The 16422-nt window shown below is 58.0% G+C and overlaps 2 protein-coding genes across 5 annotated transcripts; both read right to left on the bottom strand.

Annotated features, from left to right (window-relative positions):
- Window positions 1-793: 793 nt before the first annotated feature.
- Window positions 794-8940, bottom strand: UQCRC1 (ubiquinol-cytochrome c reductase core protein 1). 2 transcript variants are annotated; one of them, XR_014696537.1, is made up of 13 exons: window positions 8805-8926; window positions 8337-8477; window positions 7768-7854; window positions 6649-6778; window positions 6017-6215; window positions 5482-5561; window positions 5270-5385; window positions 4743-4886; window positions 3864-4024; window positions 2740-2825; window positions 2134-2247; window positions 1846-1950; window positions 794-1028 (listed from the first exon to the last, which is right to left on the bottom strand). XR_014696537.1 is itself a non-coding variant. In XM_084531182.1 (13 exons), exons 1-13 carry the CDS (start codon window positions 8862-8864, stop codon window positions 964-966), a joined length of 1434 nt encoding a protein of 477 aa, XP_084387308.1. In that variant the 5' UTR covers window positions 8865-8940; the 3' UTR covers window positions 794-963. The 2 variants fall into 2 exon arrangements, 1 of the variants encoding a protein (XP_084387308.1); XM_084531182.1 differs by having other exon boundaries at window positions 1846-1921; window positions 2159-2247; window positions 8805-8940.
- A 308-nt stretch (window positions 8941-9248) lies between these two features.
- SLC26A6 (solute carrier family 26 member 6) lies at window positions 9249-16383 on the bottom strand. Of its 3 annotated transcripts, none has more exons than XM_084531178.1 (20): window positions 16330-16383; window positions 14456-14610; window positions 14227-14366; window positions 14022-14132; window positions 13567-13742; window positions 13303-13467; window positions 12997-13149; window positions 12705-12787; window positions 12461-12608; window positions 12258-12371; window positions 12106-12183; window positions 11913-12008; window positions 11699-11805; window positions 11516-11585; window positions 11260-11352; window positions 10990-11094; window positions 10231-10416; window positions 10083-10137; window positions 9654-9775; window positions 9249-9578 (listed from the first exon to the last, which is right to left on the bottom strand). In XM_084531178.1, exons 1-20 carry the CDS (start codon window positions 16345-16347, stop codon window positions 9546-9548), a joined length of 2208 nt encoding a protein of 735 aa, XP_084387304.1. In that variant the 5' UTR covers window positions 16348-16383; the 3' UTR covers window positions 9249-9545. The 3 variants fall into 3 exon arrangements, with proteins under 3 accessions (XP_084387304.1, XP_084387305.1, XP_084387303.1); XM_084531179.1 differs by lacking the exon at window positions 16330-16383 and adding an exon at window positions 15469-15485; XM_084531177.1 differs by lacking the exon at window positions 16330-16383 and adding an exon at window positions 15189-15394.
- Window positions 16384-16422: the final 39 nt, after the last annotated feature.

A 16422-nucleotide genomic window follows, 5' to 3' on the forward strand; every position in this document is an offset into this window, starting at 1 on the left:
GTGCCACCTGGTGGGAAGCTTTTCTCCAAAATCCTCGCTGTTTCATCCCGTCTGCTCTCAGCTCCACGTTCGTTCCCCAGAGGCAGGACATGGGAACACCCACTGAACACCACCGAAGCAGAAAGGGCTGCAGAGCTCTTTCAACTCTCAGATCACCTTCAGACAGACACCAACCAGCTCCTCAGCAGTCCCTGCTTGTCACTGAAGAACTAAGAAACCAAGAAACTCCAGATGAGAGGTACCATGTCCCACTACAAGCTCCGGGATCACCGGATCACCGTCAATTTAAACAGGTGATGGGAGCCCAGCTGGCCAGTTTGGCCTGACAGTGCTCAAGGAGACATTACACAGACTATTTCTGGGAGTTTACCAGCACACCCCAGAGAACAGGAAGGTGGCAACCTTTCTGTAGATACAGCCTGATCTCCTTGACAGGCAGGAAGGAGAGCACAGAAGTTTTCTCCAGACAAGGACCCTTCATTCTCAGGTCTGCACAAACAGGAATGCTGCAACCCCTGCCTGACCATGCTGCTGCTCCACAGAAGGACATGGAGGAAATGGCCAAAGCTACCTCAGCAGCCTTGTACCAAGGAAGAGAGCTCCTTCAACCAGCCTAAAGCAACGCCTGGCAGGACAGAGCCCACTCGGGAAGGGTGCAGACAGACGGGCAGGTTTCTAGCACGAGCCCTGACAAACCACGACTTCCTGGTCCATTACCTCAGCAGTCTGACAAAATTAACAATGCCTACACACAGGGCCCAGCAAGACAAGGACTACACCCAGCAGAGCCAACTCCACGTAGGATATGTTTATTTTTTTTTTTATTATACATTTAATACCGAGAAGACAGCCATTTGATGGGACTCCTCCTCGCCCCGGTACACAAGACATTCAGAGTCAGACAACGCCGGGAGCCCTTCCATGGTCCAGAGCTTTGTTACGTCCATCCAGCAGGTACCCGTCCTAGAAACGGACCCAGTACATGCCACTGCGGATACGGTTGTAATCCAAGAGCTGTTCAATGGGACCTGAGTGAGCAAAAGAAGAGAATCACTGGGGTTGTCGTTAAAAGCACTGTGTGATTTTGCATGACTGTAAAGGAGGTGGTGGCAGAGCAGACTGCGCTCACAATCCAGAGCAGCTACACACAGAAACAGGCAACTTCAGCTCAGACCTAAATCAGGAGAACTGGCAGATGCCATCTCCTGACATAAAAATCCTTACTGGTTTCCTCCGAGTCGGTTCACGTTCAGGGAGCTGCCAAGTTACAGAGATTTTGACTAATTCGTTCCATCTCCCTTTTCAAAAACCCTCTCCCACTGCTCCGCTTTGAAGGCCCAGAGGAAACAGCTGCGTGGAGGAGGGGAATCCACAACACGCAGGAAGGAGAAGGCAGCGGAGCTGAGCTGAGCTGCTCAGGCAGGCTTCCCAAGAGGAATTTGTCCTTGGCCAGACAGACATGCCAGAGCAGCGCAAGAGAATCGGGCCCCTTCACTTCCCTTACATAAACCACCATGACCCCAGGGTAAGGACACCTGGCACATCCCACCGGGCCCACGCCCCGCCGCGGGACTCCCAGCCTTAGTCACAGCTCCACAGCAGGCAGGGGTGGGAGGACAGCCAGCAGCTCGCTGCCACCGCGCCTCCATCACCTGCGCCTTTGATCTCCTGGCAGACGTGCTCTGGCACAGCTCATGTTCGGAGGTAGGAGGGTAAGAGCAAAGAACCAGAGCGGTTACGAGGCCAGAACAGACATGTAAGAAGTGCCCGTACCTCGCTTCCGCTCAGCTCTTGACCCCCCTCTTGTTTTCTGAGCTATCGTCTACTAATTGCCTGGTCACTTACCGACCGCTGCAAGCGCCGGGCATTTGTCATAGATGTATTTACTGCAGACCTCCCGCACCATTCTTGCATCAACAGCCTAATGAGTAACAAACAAGCAATTAATGACTTAGGTTTCTCAAAGCTGGAAGTTACTATTGCCATGACATATCAGGATGATTAAAAACATGCTGGCAGACGCTTGGGAGGTATCTGTACCAACAGTCTAGCCCTTGTCTGCAAGGAAGGCTCGTGTTCTGCACAGCTGTGCCCTCTGAGGGTACAGGAGATGTGGCAGTGTGCTCAGGGCACCCAAGCAAAACAAAGGGGTACCTACAGAAATCCTGGCGTCCCACTCCTCCAGAGGGATGCGGCGCCCATAGTTTAAGAGGTGGCTTCCAATCGTTTCGCACACCGGAGTGGTACCTAGGTGTTGAAGATATCACGCTGTCAGCAAAGTAGAAACCTTTCTCAAATTTCACAGACGGATCGTGAGCCAAAGCAGACAGAAGCAACTCGAGCCATTAACCAGGTTCTAATGAAGTCTCGGGCATCGTTACTACACCAAGCAGCTCCAGCAGAAAGCAAGCAATACGGACATTCTCCCTGCTCTCCCAAGTGTTACCACCAAAGCAGACCAGCTGGCAGATCTCAAATTCTACATTTAGCAAGCGGCATGCAAATGATTATTCACTTGCAGCAAGAAAATGACCAGAGGTTTACAGTCGGAGCTAGTCTAGAGCACAACAGGCTGTGATCAGCTACTTTGACAACAAGGGAAGAAGAACAAAGAGCAGGGGAAAGGGAATTTTGCACAGCATCTACTAGTAGGACCGTAACATCTAGCAGAGCTTCTTCTTCCCACTGGAGACATCAGTGGTCAACCCTCTGAAAGCTGCATCCATAAAGCAGACGTACCATCCAGCTGAGCTACCATGGCGTTTCGGAGATAGTTCTTGGCTCTCTTCACCTCTGACTCCGTGGTGCTGGTGCACAGACGCATCCTGCAGAAGAGACGGGATGACCATCAAAGCTGTTAACGATGTCTGTACTCAGACAGGGAGCATTCCTCCCTTTCCCAAGGCTCTGCAGAAATAAGCTGTGAAATAACAGCCCTCGTGCTGCAGGCCTGAGGTTCATTCCTGGCCGCTGCAGAGCAGCTAAGAACTGGGGAAGCAACGAACAGCAGGAGGCGAGAGGAAAAAGCTCAAGCTCACGGGTAGGGAGCGTCAGCCAGCAGTCACGTGCTGAGTTACGCTCCCAGAGACCCGAACAGCTCTGTGCTGACTGCGGATCGCCCACCGGGCACAGCAGCGAGCGAGCTCAGGAGAAGAAAGGCGTGTCAGCTATTCCCAAACACAGCAAGCTGCTATGGAAACTGACGCTGAAAAGAACGAGGCAGTTCTAAAGAGCCTGTTTGGACTCCAGCTGCTAAATCCCTTTCTCCCCTGCCAACTGCAACGTCTCTAGGGCAAGGGCTAGCTCCATCTGCTCCACGCACAGCGCGGCTCAGCTCTGAATCTCCGACGTAGCCCTGAACCACCGCTGGGATGTGTGAGCATAAAGCTGGACCAGCAGAAGGCCCCTGAGTGCTGGCATGGCTCCAGCAGCAGGGCACACACCAGTCACAACACAGCCTTTGGAAGGCAGGAGCTCTGCTGGCTTTGCTCAGACTTAACGGGACAATGGAGCTGCATCTGTCAGGCACCCAGGGGAGCCTCGACTCTAAGGAATGGTCCCACTCGGATATAAAGAGCCAAAGCCTCGGCGTTAATGCGTGTGTCCTGGTTTCAGTTAGGTCAGAGTTAATTTTCAAGCCATGAGCCAAAGACCTGAAGAACCTCAAGGGATCAAACCAGCTCCTCCCAAGTCACATCCTGACAGTTGCAGAAAGCACCGACAGGATCACTCAACCAGAAGGCGAGTTACCCAGACACTCATGCAGACACAGCGCTCTGAGGACCTGACACGACCTCCACCAGCTCAATCACCTACAAGAAAACCAGATCTGAAACAGAAACGTTTGCCAAACTTGTACTTACCACTCGCCCTGAGCGCAAAACATCATATCATCTACGCACAGAGGATCGGAAACAAAATGGAAACCGAAGAGGCCGGTATCAGAGTAGGAGGTGTTGAACGTCTGGAAACTGTGGCAGAGTTTATGCTCCACTGCAAGCGCCCCTAGCCTGCTGGACAGATTCTGTAAATAAGGAGATAGCATCAGCCCTTCAATCTGACAGCTTCCTCAGAGCTCAAATTCTTTCCAGCTGAGCTGCTCGCACAGCGACCGCAGACATGACGGAGCGTAACGCTTTTCAAAGGAGAGCTTAATTTAGGCCCCTCAGGTGGTCAACAGATGAGGGTAACAGTTGGAAAAGTCACACACAACGGCCTAAGAGTCCATAGAGCAAAACCCCTTCCCTTCCCGGCAGCAGATGAGGAGCTGGTATACGCAGCAGCGTAGGAGTGGGAGAACATGGCAAGTACAAGGCCTCTCAGCAGGGGTTAGCACAGTTATGCAGACAAAACAAGTTATAGACGAGAACAGATGTAACAGTGGGTTTTAAACAAGTTCCAACTGCTTTATAGTTGCAAGGCACGCTCGCACCGTGAGAAGACAGCTTCTCTGCCCTGCTTCCGTCCCCATCCCCGCTGACTGCTCAGCTCACGCAGGTAGGAAAAGCTGCTGAGAATTCATCACCTGAATTTCTTCCGAATTAGCAGAGAAGGCTCAACTCATCTCCCAGCATCACATCTCCAGAAGTGCCCTGGCCCAGCCTTCTGTCCTATTTTCCAGGTTCCTATCACTTCCCGGTTGGGAACCACAACAGCCTCCCACAAAGCACCTTCCCCAGGGCCTCCGGAATATTTCACAGTGAAGGGCTCTGGGCTGTCCCTGGCACACCCCCAGGTCTCACCTTGCCACCTCCGAAGGTGCGGTCGTAGCATCCGATGATGGCGTTGGCCACGTGGAGGACGACGTTGTCCGGATCGGCCCATCCGGGCCCCTCCACAGCGAGGGCAACGTGGGCAACGGGCAGACCATCGTCTCTGGCACGGATCTGAAACGTCACCAAGGAGCAGGGGAGAACTGAGTGAGCACTGTGCATTTGTCTGCTGCAGCGCCGGGCTGAGAAATCGGAGGGCTTGATATTATCCCAGTGAAATTCAGCTGTTTTTGGAGCCAGTTGCTCCAATACGGGCTTTACAACAGATGATGTAAGCAATAGCTTCACATTCTTAGTGGATTTGGTTTCTAAAACCCAACGTGTTGTGGCAACAAGCCTAAAGAACAGAACACGAGGGCAGTACCAGCATCAGTACAGCATCATCAGCTTCCGAGATACACAGATTTTTCTCCTGGGAGGCACCTACAGCTGGTGTCACATTCATTCAGCAGTTTGGCACCACCGGCTTGTTTTGTTAGGGACCCAAACGATTTTACCTCGCTCCCTGTGAAACGACAGCGCGGCAGAACAGGCACAGCATCCTCCTTGTACGCAAAGGGCACCCCACTGAAGTGCTGCCTAGCTGCATCCACCAGCTCTTTGTGGGAAATACCTGGCAACAACAACGAGAAGTGTACAGTTTTAAACAGCTCCATTACAAAAATTAAAAATACCCAGGCTTCCCAGCACCACAAGGATCTGGTCTTACCTCCAGCAGCTGCCAGGACCATACGAGGTGCCTTGAAGTGAGTTTCAACATATGAAGCTAGATCCGCCCGAGTCAGATGCCTAGAGAACACACAGAGAGCTAAAACATCAGCTTCTCGGAGCTGGAGGGACGAGAGGCTTAGTTCACAGCGCAGAGACAGCAATGATGGTGTTGATTCTGCTTGTTATGGGGTAACAGTGCCTTTTAGAGGCAGAACTGTACTGCCTGGTTTCAGTTACACTGCCTGGTTTCCTTGTACTCTAATTCCAGAGCACAGAGAATGAAACAGGCGGTCAAAAGAAAAGTTAAGGAGAGCTCAAATGCAGACTAGAGAGTATCAACCCCTGGCCACTGGGCTACCAATACCCAAGCAGGTGTGTGTGCTCAAGGCTTTACTGAGCACCCCTAGCTCTTAGTCTAAAGCACGGGGAAAGGTTCGGCCAGGCCCTAGCAGCATCAGATCTTGCCTGAAGACGAATTCCTCCTGATGAAGCTACTACCACGAGCTGCGCAGTGCACCCAGCCTGCTGCTCACTTGACGTTCTCCGTGGTCCCCTCGACGGTGCGGGCCAGCGGAGTGCCCTGGTAAGCAGTGGCGTGGAGGTAATCAAAGGTGACATCCGCCAGGTTGCTGTCGGTTTCCTTCATCTCCTGCAGGATGACGCCACGCTCCTTCTCAATCTGAGACTCCTCCAGCGCACAGTTCTGCACGATGTCAGCCAGGAGCTCCACCACTGCAAGACGTTTACTGCGTTAGCAACCCTGCTGCCTGGCTAAGTCAGGAGTGCTACCTGTTCCCGCATCAGAGAAGGAAAACCATCACTGGTTTAGCATGAAAACATCTCCAGATCAGCTTGTGCTGCAAAAGCTGCACTGGGCACTCCCGACACCGTAGCTGTTGCTGAGCTTGTTGTCAGCTCCTTAAATCCACACACTGCTGAACCCCCACTCCTCGCCTTCTCCCTTCTGGCATACAGCACAGACTGACACAAGAGCTTTGCAAAGCTGGTTTTGGGAACAAGTGAGCTTGCAGCCTTGAGGCACCATTTCTTGGCAGTGCTCTCTTCAACTGCCAACTACAACCTCCAATTTACTGCTCAGCCACAACCTCGTTCCCTGGTCAATTGTTAGGAAGTCTCCTTAACCTCTGTAACTCTGCCAGCCTACCTTTGGGCATGTCCTTGGACAAGGCTTTTATGTAATAGGCAGTCTGCTCACGCGAGGTGTACCCGTTCAGGTGAGCACCCATGCTCTCCACTTCCTTCTCAAAGGCAGCGCAAGAACGCTTCTTTGTGCCCTAAAAGAAAGCAGGAACACATGGTTACAAAACGAACAGGTTTCCCCAGGGGCAGAACTAAACCAGTAAAAAAAGAACAATAAAGACCTAAAACAATAAAAGCTGTCATTTGATTCATAAAGCCAAGAGCAAGCACAGAAAGCAAGAGATTTAGAACTTGGTTTGTTTACTCTAGCTAAAGGTAGACCGAAATATATTCTGAAACACCAGCTGAAACCCAACACGGAAGGAGAAGACGTATGCCAAGGTATAACAGCAGCTGAAAATCACAACAATGTAAGCAAACCAAGAACAAGCCAACACTGAAATAAGAAGCGGGTTTCCAGCTATCCAAATAGAAATATTCTGAAGAAACCAGAACAGGAGCAGAAAATGACTTCTACAACAAAGCTCATCCCTTAAGGAGCAAGCCAGACGCTGCAGTTGCCTGCGATGGCATGGACTGGGTTTGAGTCAGCAAGGCCCAGGTTCAGATGCCTTTTGTCCCAGGCCTGCCCAGCAGACACTTTGCTAATAAAGAGGTGTAGCCTCCAACCTCTGCTGATCCACTACCAAAGCCAAATAAATGGCTATGATGATGTGCTGCTTTCAGCTCTGCTATCCTGAAGAAATGTGCTTTGTAAGGGTCTTATGAGCGTGCCAGGTAGCAGCTGGGATAGTCAGGAATCACAGCATCAGAGATTCAGTCTGACTTGTTGCTCAAAAGTTTTTTCCTTTATGATGGGAAATACCAGCTGGTAAGTAAGAACTGCTTTAACTCATGTGCGTTTAGAAGTTGCCCCATATTCAAACAAAGAGCACCATACAGATTAGGAGTCCTTTTAAGATTTTTATACCATGTGCAAAGTCTCTGAGATTCATATGAACAGATGTACAGTCTCTTTTATCACCTAGAGCCTCTAAAGCAAGAGCTTCACATGCCAGCAAACGTCGAGAACACTGTCTCCATGAAGTCCTATACCAGACCTAGCACACTGCCTTGAACTTACCTTAAATGCCAGATGTTCCACAAAGTAACCGGCCCCATTGTTCTTCTCATTTTCATAGCGGCTCCCCGCCCCGATCCACACGCCCACCTAACAGCAAAGGCATCAGGCACACATATTAGAAGAGGACACAAACTACATGTTCAAGCCTCACACCACAGATATAACAGCAGGGAAAAGAAGTCCTCTCCACCGGTAGCATCAAAGTAGAAACAAGCACCAGCAACTGTTTCCAGCACACATTTTGTGTTTTTATCTAGCAGCTTAACAAAAGCTTTTGGAAACTTTTGCCAAAGATGTAACTACTTCTGGTTGGTTACTACTTAGGTATGAGCCTATGTAAAAACTGTAGAGCTGAGGAAACTGGTAAAGCATGAAAGCTTGGCTATAGACTTGCACAGAGATAGGCCAGCCTTTCTACTGCTATGTTACTCTGACCAATTAACAAAGTAAATTGGGATGGTCTGTCAGAAACCTCACTTCAAATGCTTGCTTGTCACTTCTGGAAAATCAGGCACACGTTAGGTAAGGATGATTGTTTCAAGCAAGGCCTTACCCTTTCCTAACCTTACCGTACACGTTGGCTGGCTGGACTCCTCGGAAGCCACACGGAGGCCGTTATCCAGGGTGGTGACTTGCGTCTCGGGAATATTGTGGAGTGTCTGCGCGTAGGTGGCGGCGCCTCGGCTCCTCGTCAAGCCCAGCAGGGGTGCCTAGAGGAAAGGCAGCCGTCACTGCCGAGCACCAACCGCCCTCCATAAAACAACCCTCCTGGATACCAGTAACCACCCAGCCCCCTCTCCTCGGCCCACGAGCGCTCACAGCCGGCTGCGAGGAGCCGCCCCGGGCCCACACCGGGCGCTGCCGCCTCACCCCGAGCCCTCACCCGCCGCCACCCGCCGCGTCCCCGTGACCTTCCCAGGCCTGCAGACGCGCTGCGCCCCGCCTCCCCACCGCCCCGCTGGGCCTTGCCGGGCCGTGCCGAGCTTCCCGGCCCCGCTCCCGGCCACCACAACCCCCCTCCGGCCGCGGGCACCCACGCTGTGAGGGCGGCGAACCAGGGCCCGCCCGGCCGCCCGGCACAGGGAGGACGCCGCCATCTTGTCCCTGCCGCCGCCGACCGGGCTGGAGGGGACGTGCGCATGCGCGCTGCGCCTGGGCGAGCCCGGCCGGCCCCCCTCCCCCCGCGCATGTGCACGATGGGGTGTACGGCGCCCCCTGGTGGAGAGACAAAATGGCGGCGCCCTCTGGTGGTGGGGCAGACAAAATGGCGGCGCCCTCTAGCGGTGCGGGCAGACAAAATGGCGGCGCCCCCTGGCGGTGGGAGTGGGGAGACAAAATGGCGGCGCCCTCTAGCGGTGGGGCAGACAAAATGGCGGCCGGGCCCGGCTTGGGGAGCCCCAGGGTGGGGAGAGCAGCCCTGGGAGTCCCTGTCCTGTCCTGTCCTGTCCCCACCCGCCCTTCACACAGAGATGAGGCAGCGCTGGCTGTGACTGTTTTATTGAGCAAAAATTTGCCAAAATGGGGCAGTGAGCCCGCTGACAGCCTGCTGACAGCCTGCCGCCACTGTCCACTGGGGGCTGCATGGTGCCCCCACGGCGAGCCCAGCCCCAGGGACAGGACAGGCTGTGCCGCTGTCCCCTCGCTGTCACGGCCCCCGGGTCCTGGCACCCGGAGGGGCTGGCAGTGGGATGGGGGCTCCAGGCCCCGGTGCAGGTGAGCGGCGAAGCCTCCCCAGCAGCGTGGTCCTGCTCCTCCGGGAGACGTCTCCGCTCGCAGGGCTACAGTTTGGTGCTGTGGTTCACCTGTGGGGACTGAGAGGAAGGAAGGGATCAGCTGGGCTGCCCTTCTCCACGGCGGCGGTGGGGACAGCCGGGACAGGTCCTCACCGGGGCTGTGTGCTGCTCCCCAGAGATGTGGAGCACGGCGTCGTGCACCGAGGGGAAGAAGCATTGCTTGGTGATGGTCGAGCTGAAGAAGTTGCCCCTCTCCAGCTGGGCGAGGACAGACGCTGTGCAGAGGGAGAAGCACCCAAAGTTATGGCAGCCAGCTGAGCTTTCCAGTCCCTACCCGAACACACCTCCCTCCCCCTGCACTGTGAGGGACAGGGGGGGCTGCAGAGCTCGGGCTGCACCCTCAGGACAACCTACAGCCAGGGGCAGTGGCGCCCCATGCTGTGGCTCTGCAGTTGCTGGCTCCTGGGGGAAGCCTGGGGATGAGGACACCACCGAGGGGACAGAAGCCCTGCGGCCGGCAGCTGTGTCCTAAAAGAGTGGCTGTGCCCAGCAGGGGATGACAGCTCCGCAGGGTCTCCTCACCCGGGCAGCTGGCAACAAAAACGTCCACTTCTATCTCACGGAAATCCCTGAAGATCTGCAAGTGGCAGAAAACATGTCAGGGAAAAGGAACGGGGCAGCTGTCATCCAGCCGCCCTGCACCAGCACCGGGGACGCCCTGGCCCCTCACATTCTTCACGATCTTGATGGAGACGGTGTCCACGAAATTGAGGGAGCTGAAGTCCAGGATGACAGCATGGAAGTCGGGCTGGGGCAGCCCCAAGGAGCGCAGGGTGGGCTCAGCGGGCGCGCTGTTCTCCTCCCCGCTCAGCTCGATCACCGCAACACCCGGCCCGTTGCATTCAGCCTCCATGTCCTGCAGGGAGGGAGGGAGATGTGGCTTCACCATGTGGGTGCTGGTTGCCCCCTGGGCTGGGCTGGCAGGGTGGTGTCACCCCCAAAGACCCCAGGTTTGTCCTGCCCTATAGAGCAGGGGGGGTTGGGGAGGCTCTGGCTGCATTAGGGCACCTTGCTCACACCTATGCCCCACTTCTGGGCTCTTTCCGGGTCTGCTGTCACCTCAGGGTGTCCCTAACGACTCTCTCTGGAACTGGCCTCATCAGTCTGCTGGCCTAAGTCAGCCTTTGCTCTCACACTTAATTCTGATGATTAACTTGCCACAGACTGCTAATGACTCACTGGGCTCCACTACTTAATCATTAATGACTGTCGCCTCCCCTGCCAATCTTGGAAGCGACCCTGGTGGCGCGGATCGGTGCCAGTGCCTCTCCCTGCTCAGTGGCCATAGACTGAACCTGGAGCCCTGAGCACGAGGGCTGGGGCTGGGCTGAGCAGCCCGGTGATGTGGGTGTGCATCAGAGGAGTGTGCTGAGGGAGGCAGGGAAGGCCCTGTTTTATCTTTTTTTTTTTTCTTTTTCCTGGGAAGCACCTTTTTCCTCTTCGCCTTCTCCTTCTCTGCTTTCTTCTGCTGTTTCTTCAGCTTCTTGAGCGCCTTCTTCTTCTTCTCGATCAGGCGATCCACATTGATGCCGCTCTACAAAACCATACAGCCCCATGGCATGAGGGGCAGAGCTCGAGGGGCTGGGGGGGGGCTCTGCCCTTTTCTCCCCCCAGAGCAATGCTGGGGCAGGACTACATCCCCCTGGCAGGGCTGTGGGGATGTTGGGGTTGTGCCCAGGGAGCAGGCTGCTTCTCCTACCTTCTTCTTCAGCGCCTCGGCGTACATCTCCACGTTGGCAAAATAGAGAGTGGATGAGGAGCGGAAGATCTTCACGCCGGGGACCTCCTGTGCCTGGGGACGGAGGGGGAGCGTGTGCTACCCTGGGGACGGGGATGTGCCCCTTCTCGCCTCCTTCAAAGTGTCCCCCAATCTTCAGCACAGCGCAAAGCCCCCAGGAGTGCTCCAAACCACCCCTGCCTCTCCCCCCACCACGCTGGCACCTCGGCACTTTTACCTTCTGGTATTCAGCCACATCCTTGTAGACTTCAGTGTCGGGAATGCGTCCCAGAAGGGAGTAGTGGGGGCTGCGGGGAGCAGAGCAACAAGCCACATTACTGCGGGCTTCCCCTGCCCTCGGGGAGCAGCACCGGGTCCCCAGCACTGCCTCCCCTCCCCGCGTCCCCCCGGGGTTACTCACAGCTGGGTCCGGAAGATGACGGTGAGCAGCGCGAAGGCCACCGAGGCCCCCAGGCCAATGTCCAGGTTCAGCAAGAGGGTGGCCACAAACGTCACGATCCAGATCATCTGGAGAAGGGGACATTTCAGCCGCGGCACGGTCTCCCCGTGGCACTGCGGTGTGGAGGAGAGCAAAGAGAGCAAGAGCAAAGCCCCGGGGCCGGTTGGTGCCCTACCAGGTCCACGCGGTTGGACCTCCAGAGCGTGCGGAAGTCTGTGAACTGCTTGAACATGCCCTTGAGGTTGACGATGATGATGGCAGACAAGATGGCCTAGGAGAGAAGGCTGCAGCTGTGAGGATGCTGAAGGCACCTCTGAGGGGCACCCGGGACGCAGCCAGGGGGACGGAGGCCATGGGACCGGCCGCACCTTGGGGAGGTCTCGGAAGAGCTCTCCGATCTTCAGGATGGTCACCAGGATGACCAGGGATGAGATGACACCAGCCACCTGCGGGGAGAGCTGGAGGTGAGGGCGGGGAGGGATTTTGGAGAGCAGAGGGAGGCCGTGCCGCCCGCACCCACCTGGCTGTTGCCCCCCGTGCCCTCCTGCACCAGGCTGCGCGACATGGAGCAGCTGATGGCGAAGCACTCGAAGAAGCCCCCCAGGAAGTTGGAGAGGCCCAGGGCGATCAGCTCCTGCGAGGACAGAGCGGCGGTCGGGGAAAAGCGCTGCAAGCCGTCAGCACCCCCCAGCGGGGAAGGATCCGCGCGTATCGGAGCATCACCTGGTTGCTGTCCACTTTGTAGCCATGCTTCAGGGCAAAAATCTTACCCAGCGAGATGCAGATGGCGTAACCCACTATGGCGATGGCGAAGGCGTTGCCCACCACCTGCCCAAAGTATGTGGTGCTAGGGAGCTTAGGAGGCTTCAACCTACGGCCAAGGCAGGGAGATGGAGCTCAGGAGGGGGTCCCGTGGGCAGCGCGGTGCCCCGGCACGGCCGGCCTCGCTGCCCGGCCCCCCGCTCACCCGCTGGGGATGTCGCCCACCACGGAGATGCCGAACTTGGATTTCAGGTTGACGCCGTAGGAGATGCCGGTGGAGATGATGATCTGTGGGGGAGGCTGGGGTGAGGCAGGGTGTCCCTGCTCGGGGACCGTGGTGCAGGAGAAGGAGGGGATGCATGTCCTGGAACCCACCCCACCAGGGCATCCTGTCCCACCCCTGCCAACCCTGAGAGGGACAGGGCCACCCATGGGTGATGGCACCAGCCCCGGGCCACCTCTGCGTCCCCACAGGGAGCTGGGACAGCTCTTGGTACCGTGAAGAGCTCGATGGGGATGGGCATGGGGAGCTTGGAGGAGAACTTGTGGTTGAGCTCCTTCACAATGAAGATGGCCAACATGGCGATGATGGATGTCACCAGGGTGCCCACATTGGTCTGCGGCAGCTTCTTGCAGATCTCAATGAAGGTCTGGAAGATGCAGGAGGGAATAGGCGCAGGAGCAAAAGCAGACTCCTCACTGGTAGTTTTTTTGGGGGGGTTTTCATGAGTCCCACAGGTGAGCATGCGCCACCCCAGCAGCACCACGAGGGTCCCGGGGGGGGCAGTGAGCCCCTCGCTCACCTTGAACAGAGAGAGCGGCCCCGAGTACTCGCTCACGGAGACCCCAAAAACATTCTTGAGCTGGGAGATGAGGACGTGCACGGAGGCGGCGGTGGTGTAACCACGCACCAGCGGGTCCGAGAGGTAGGTAACCACGAAGCCGAACTGCAGGAGCCCCAGGGCCACCTGGAAGGATAGGTGACAGGAGGAGCACCCACGGCGCATGGCCATGGGGATCCAGTGCCCCTCGGTCCCTGCCAGGCTGGGCTGGCACCGGCCCTTTACCTGGAAGATGCCCGACAGGATGGTGATGGTGGCCACCAGATCCACCCTGGCTGCGTCCCGCGCCTTCTCATCGACTATCGTGGTGTTGCTGCCGTTGACAGACACCAAGAAGTCCTCGCTGGGCAGCATGGATTCTGTCACGCTGCCGATCATGACGGAGATGACAGCAAAGGGGCCTGGGGACGTGCAGGGTGCAGGCAGAGAGCCTGAGGTCAGCACCGGCACCCAGGCAGCACCTCCCCGAGGCACACGGGCACCCGAACGCCTGGGCTGGGCTCAGCGTGCCCGTGGTGCTTCCCCCAAATGCCTTCCCCATGGGGCAAAGGAAAAGCAGAAGGAACTCTCCCCCCGGATCCCCCAATTGGCGTGGCGATGCCGTGCTGTAGATGAAGGCTCTCCCCCCCTCATCCTCCCTGCCCTCCATCCCCGTGGGAGCGCACCGCCCCTCGGCTCACCCACGGAGTTGTGCCTGGACGTCCCGAAGAAGAAGTAGAGGAAGACGGGGTAGAAGGAGGAATAGAGGCCGGTGACGGGTGGCAGCCCGGCCAGCAGTGCGTAGGCGAGCCCTGGGCACAGCAGAGCGGGGAGAAACGTCACGGATGGGTGAACCCCGATGGGGAAAGCCCTGGGAAGGGCACAGCCCGGGGACGCCTCCCTCACCCTGGGGCAGGTGCATGATGCCCACGCTGAAGCCCGAGGCGATGTCCCCCAGCAGCCAGTCCTTCACCGGGTACCGGGGCAGCCAGCGCAGGATGGGCAAGAAGCGAAAGAGCAGGGACTTGGCGGTGGAGGCTGAGCATCTGCCGGGGGAAGGAGCAGGAGCTGAGAAACCAGCGTGGGGGCACCAGCGCTGCCGGGGAGCATCCAGCTCCGTCCAGCCCAGCCCTACCTCGCCTTCTGGAGACAGCCGCGCACCGAGGTCTTGCTGGGAGGTTTCCTCTGCGCCAGCTCCTCCAGCTCGGCCTCGCTCAGCACCTCGTTGCGGGGCGCCCCGGGCCGGTGGCTCAGCACCATCTCCGCCGCCATGGCCCCCGGCCCCCCACGCTGCGGGCAGACGAGGAAAAGGCTCAGCCGCGCCTGGGGAGCCGGGGCCAAGGAGCAGGGAGGGCTCCAAGGTCGCGGGGAAGCGGCGCTAACGGGGACGGTGCCGCTGCATGAAGGCGGCGCTGGACGGCACCGGGGCGGTGGCACCCCATCTGTCACCCTGGGGTGCAGCGGGGGGTCCCCATCCACCTGCACGCCCCCCCTGGTGCCACCCGCCCTCCTCCTCCATCCAGCCCGGAGCCCGTACGTACTGCGGCACGGCCAGGGCAGCGCTGCTGCGGAGCAGAGCCCTGGCCAGCCCCCCCAGCCTCAGCCGCAGACTTTGCCCCTTTACACATGAGGGGAGCAGGAATTTCAACCCTTGGCAAGCCTCACGGGCTCGCCGGTGCCCCAGCCCCCTGTGCTGCAGAGCAGGGGGGTGAGCTGGGGGCATCAGCATGGCGGGACGGAGGTGTCCCCGTGCAGACCCGCAGCTCGTGGCTCGTGCTGAGGTGCCTCCGTCCCAAGGATGTTCATCAGACACAGAAGGCACGGGGCTGCGCCAGCCCCGCTCCCCGCATCGCCCCCGGCCCTCCTACCTGCTGTGCCCACGCTGGTCGGGTGCCACGAGCCGGGCGCACGCTCTGCTCCCTGCTATTAATACCTGCCCGTGATCTTTGAGACACCGCTCCCTCCCCAGTGCCCTCCTCCTGCCCTGCCAAGGAATTGATGGCTTCCTTGGACGCCGGCACCCTCCCGTCTCTGCGGAGCTCCCTCGGGTGATCCGTCATGTCCCGGAGCAGGAGCTGTGGCCAGGCACCGGGGTGCCTTCGGCTGCATCACCCCAAATATTTCATGCTCGCTGCAGCCCCTCTTTACCTGCTGGGGACGGGCGTGCTGTGCCCTGTGGACTGCCCCGCTTCCCCCAGCGTGAGCGGAGCCGGCCGTTATCTTGTTCCAAAGTTCCCCGGCGGGCACCTGAGCACCGCTGAACCCTTTCACACCCTCCTGCTCTTTGCCACCGCCTGCTATCGCCGTTATTCGGGAATATTTCTGAGCCACGCCCGGCTCATGGCGGATTTACCCGGGAACGCGGGCACCTGCGGGGCTGTGGGGGACACACGGGGCCGCGATCCTTGGGGTCGGGGCCCATTTGGAGGCAGCCCATGGGGATCCTGGCCCTCCCCAGTGTCAGCACAGCCACGGCCATCACGCAAAGCCTCCTCAGCTGCAGGACCGAGCCCATTCCCTCTATCCCCGCAGCATCCCCGGTGCTGCAACCCGGGGCAGCGGCTCCTACGGGCCCGGGGCAGCTCTGCCAGAGGCTGTGCTGGGTGCCCTCTCCCCCGCTGCCTCCCCGGGGTTTTTATCTGCTCACCTGGCACCACACCAGAGGTCGTCGCAGGGTTTCCGTTCGGTAGCCGCTGATAGCAGCGGGCATTATTCACCGCCTGCTTATCGCTGCCTCTTGTACCCCAGCTGCTGACCCTGCCCCACCCTGGTGCTCCCTGCCCACAGCCTCCCACCCGAGCCCCGGCCACCCGGCTGTCCCCAGCCCTTTTTTTTTCCACCCACAGGCCCACCAGCGTGGGATTCCTCGAGGGATACGAGCAACGGCAGCCCCGCAGCTCGGGGGCTGCCCGGGCTCAGGGCTCACGAGGAGGGCGCAGGGGGAGGGACGGCGCTCCTGGAGAGCAAACCTTGCTCGGGGTGCTTGGGTCAATAGCGCCCTTTGCTCACCTGCTCTTTCCCCTCCATCAGTAAGAAAGGGAGGGACGGGAGACACGGGCCCGCGCTCGCTGCCTCCTTTCCTTCCTCGTGGCACGAGACCAG

This window comes from Aythya ferina (assembly GCF_964211825.1).
Source record: "Aythya ferina genome assembly, chromosome: 10".
Taxonomy (NCBI): Eukaryota; Metazoa; Chordata; class Aves; order Anseriformes; family Anatidae; genus Aythya; species Aythya ferina.

Bases quoted from the DNA above. Each gene is read 5' to 3' on its own strand.
- UQCRC1 (XM_084531182.1), bottom strand. From the start codon at position 8,864: ATGGCGGCGTCCTCCCTGTGCCGGGCGGCCGGGCGGGCCCTGGTTCGC. The intron at 6,779-7,767 runs GTAAGTTCAAGG...GCTTTCTTTTAG, and splicing joins TGGAACATCTGGCATTTAAG to GGCACAAAGAAGCGTTCTTG. The intron at 2,248-2,739 runs GTACGTCTGCTT...TTCAACACCTAG, and splicing joins CATGGTAGCTCAGCTGGATG to GTACCACTCCGGTGTGCGAA.
- SLC26A6 (XM_084531177.1), bottom strand. From the start codon at position 15,380: ATGACGGATCACCCGAGGGAGCTCCGCAGAGACGGGAGGGTGCCGGCG. The intron at 13,150-13,302 runs GTGAGCGAGGGG...TGCATCTTCCAG, and splicing joins GGCCGCTCTCTCTGTTCAAG to ACCTTCATTGAGATCTGCAA. The intron at 11,806-11,912 runs GTAGGGCACCAA...CCCCTTCTCCAG, and splicing joins GGTCCAACCGCGTGGACCTG to ATGATCTGGATCGTGACGTT.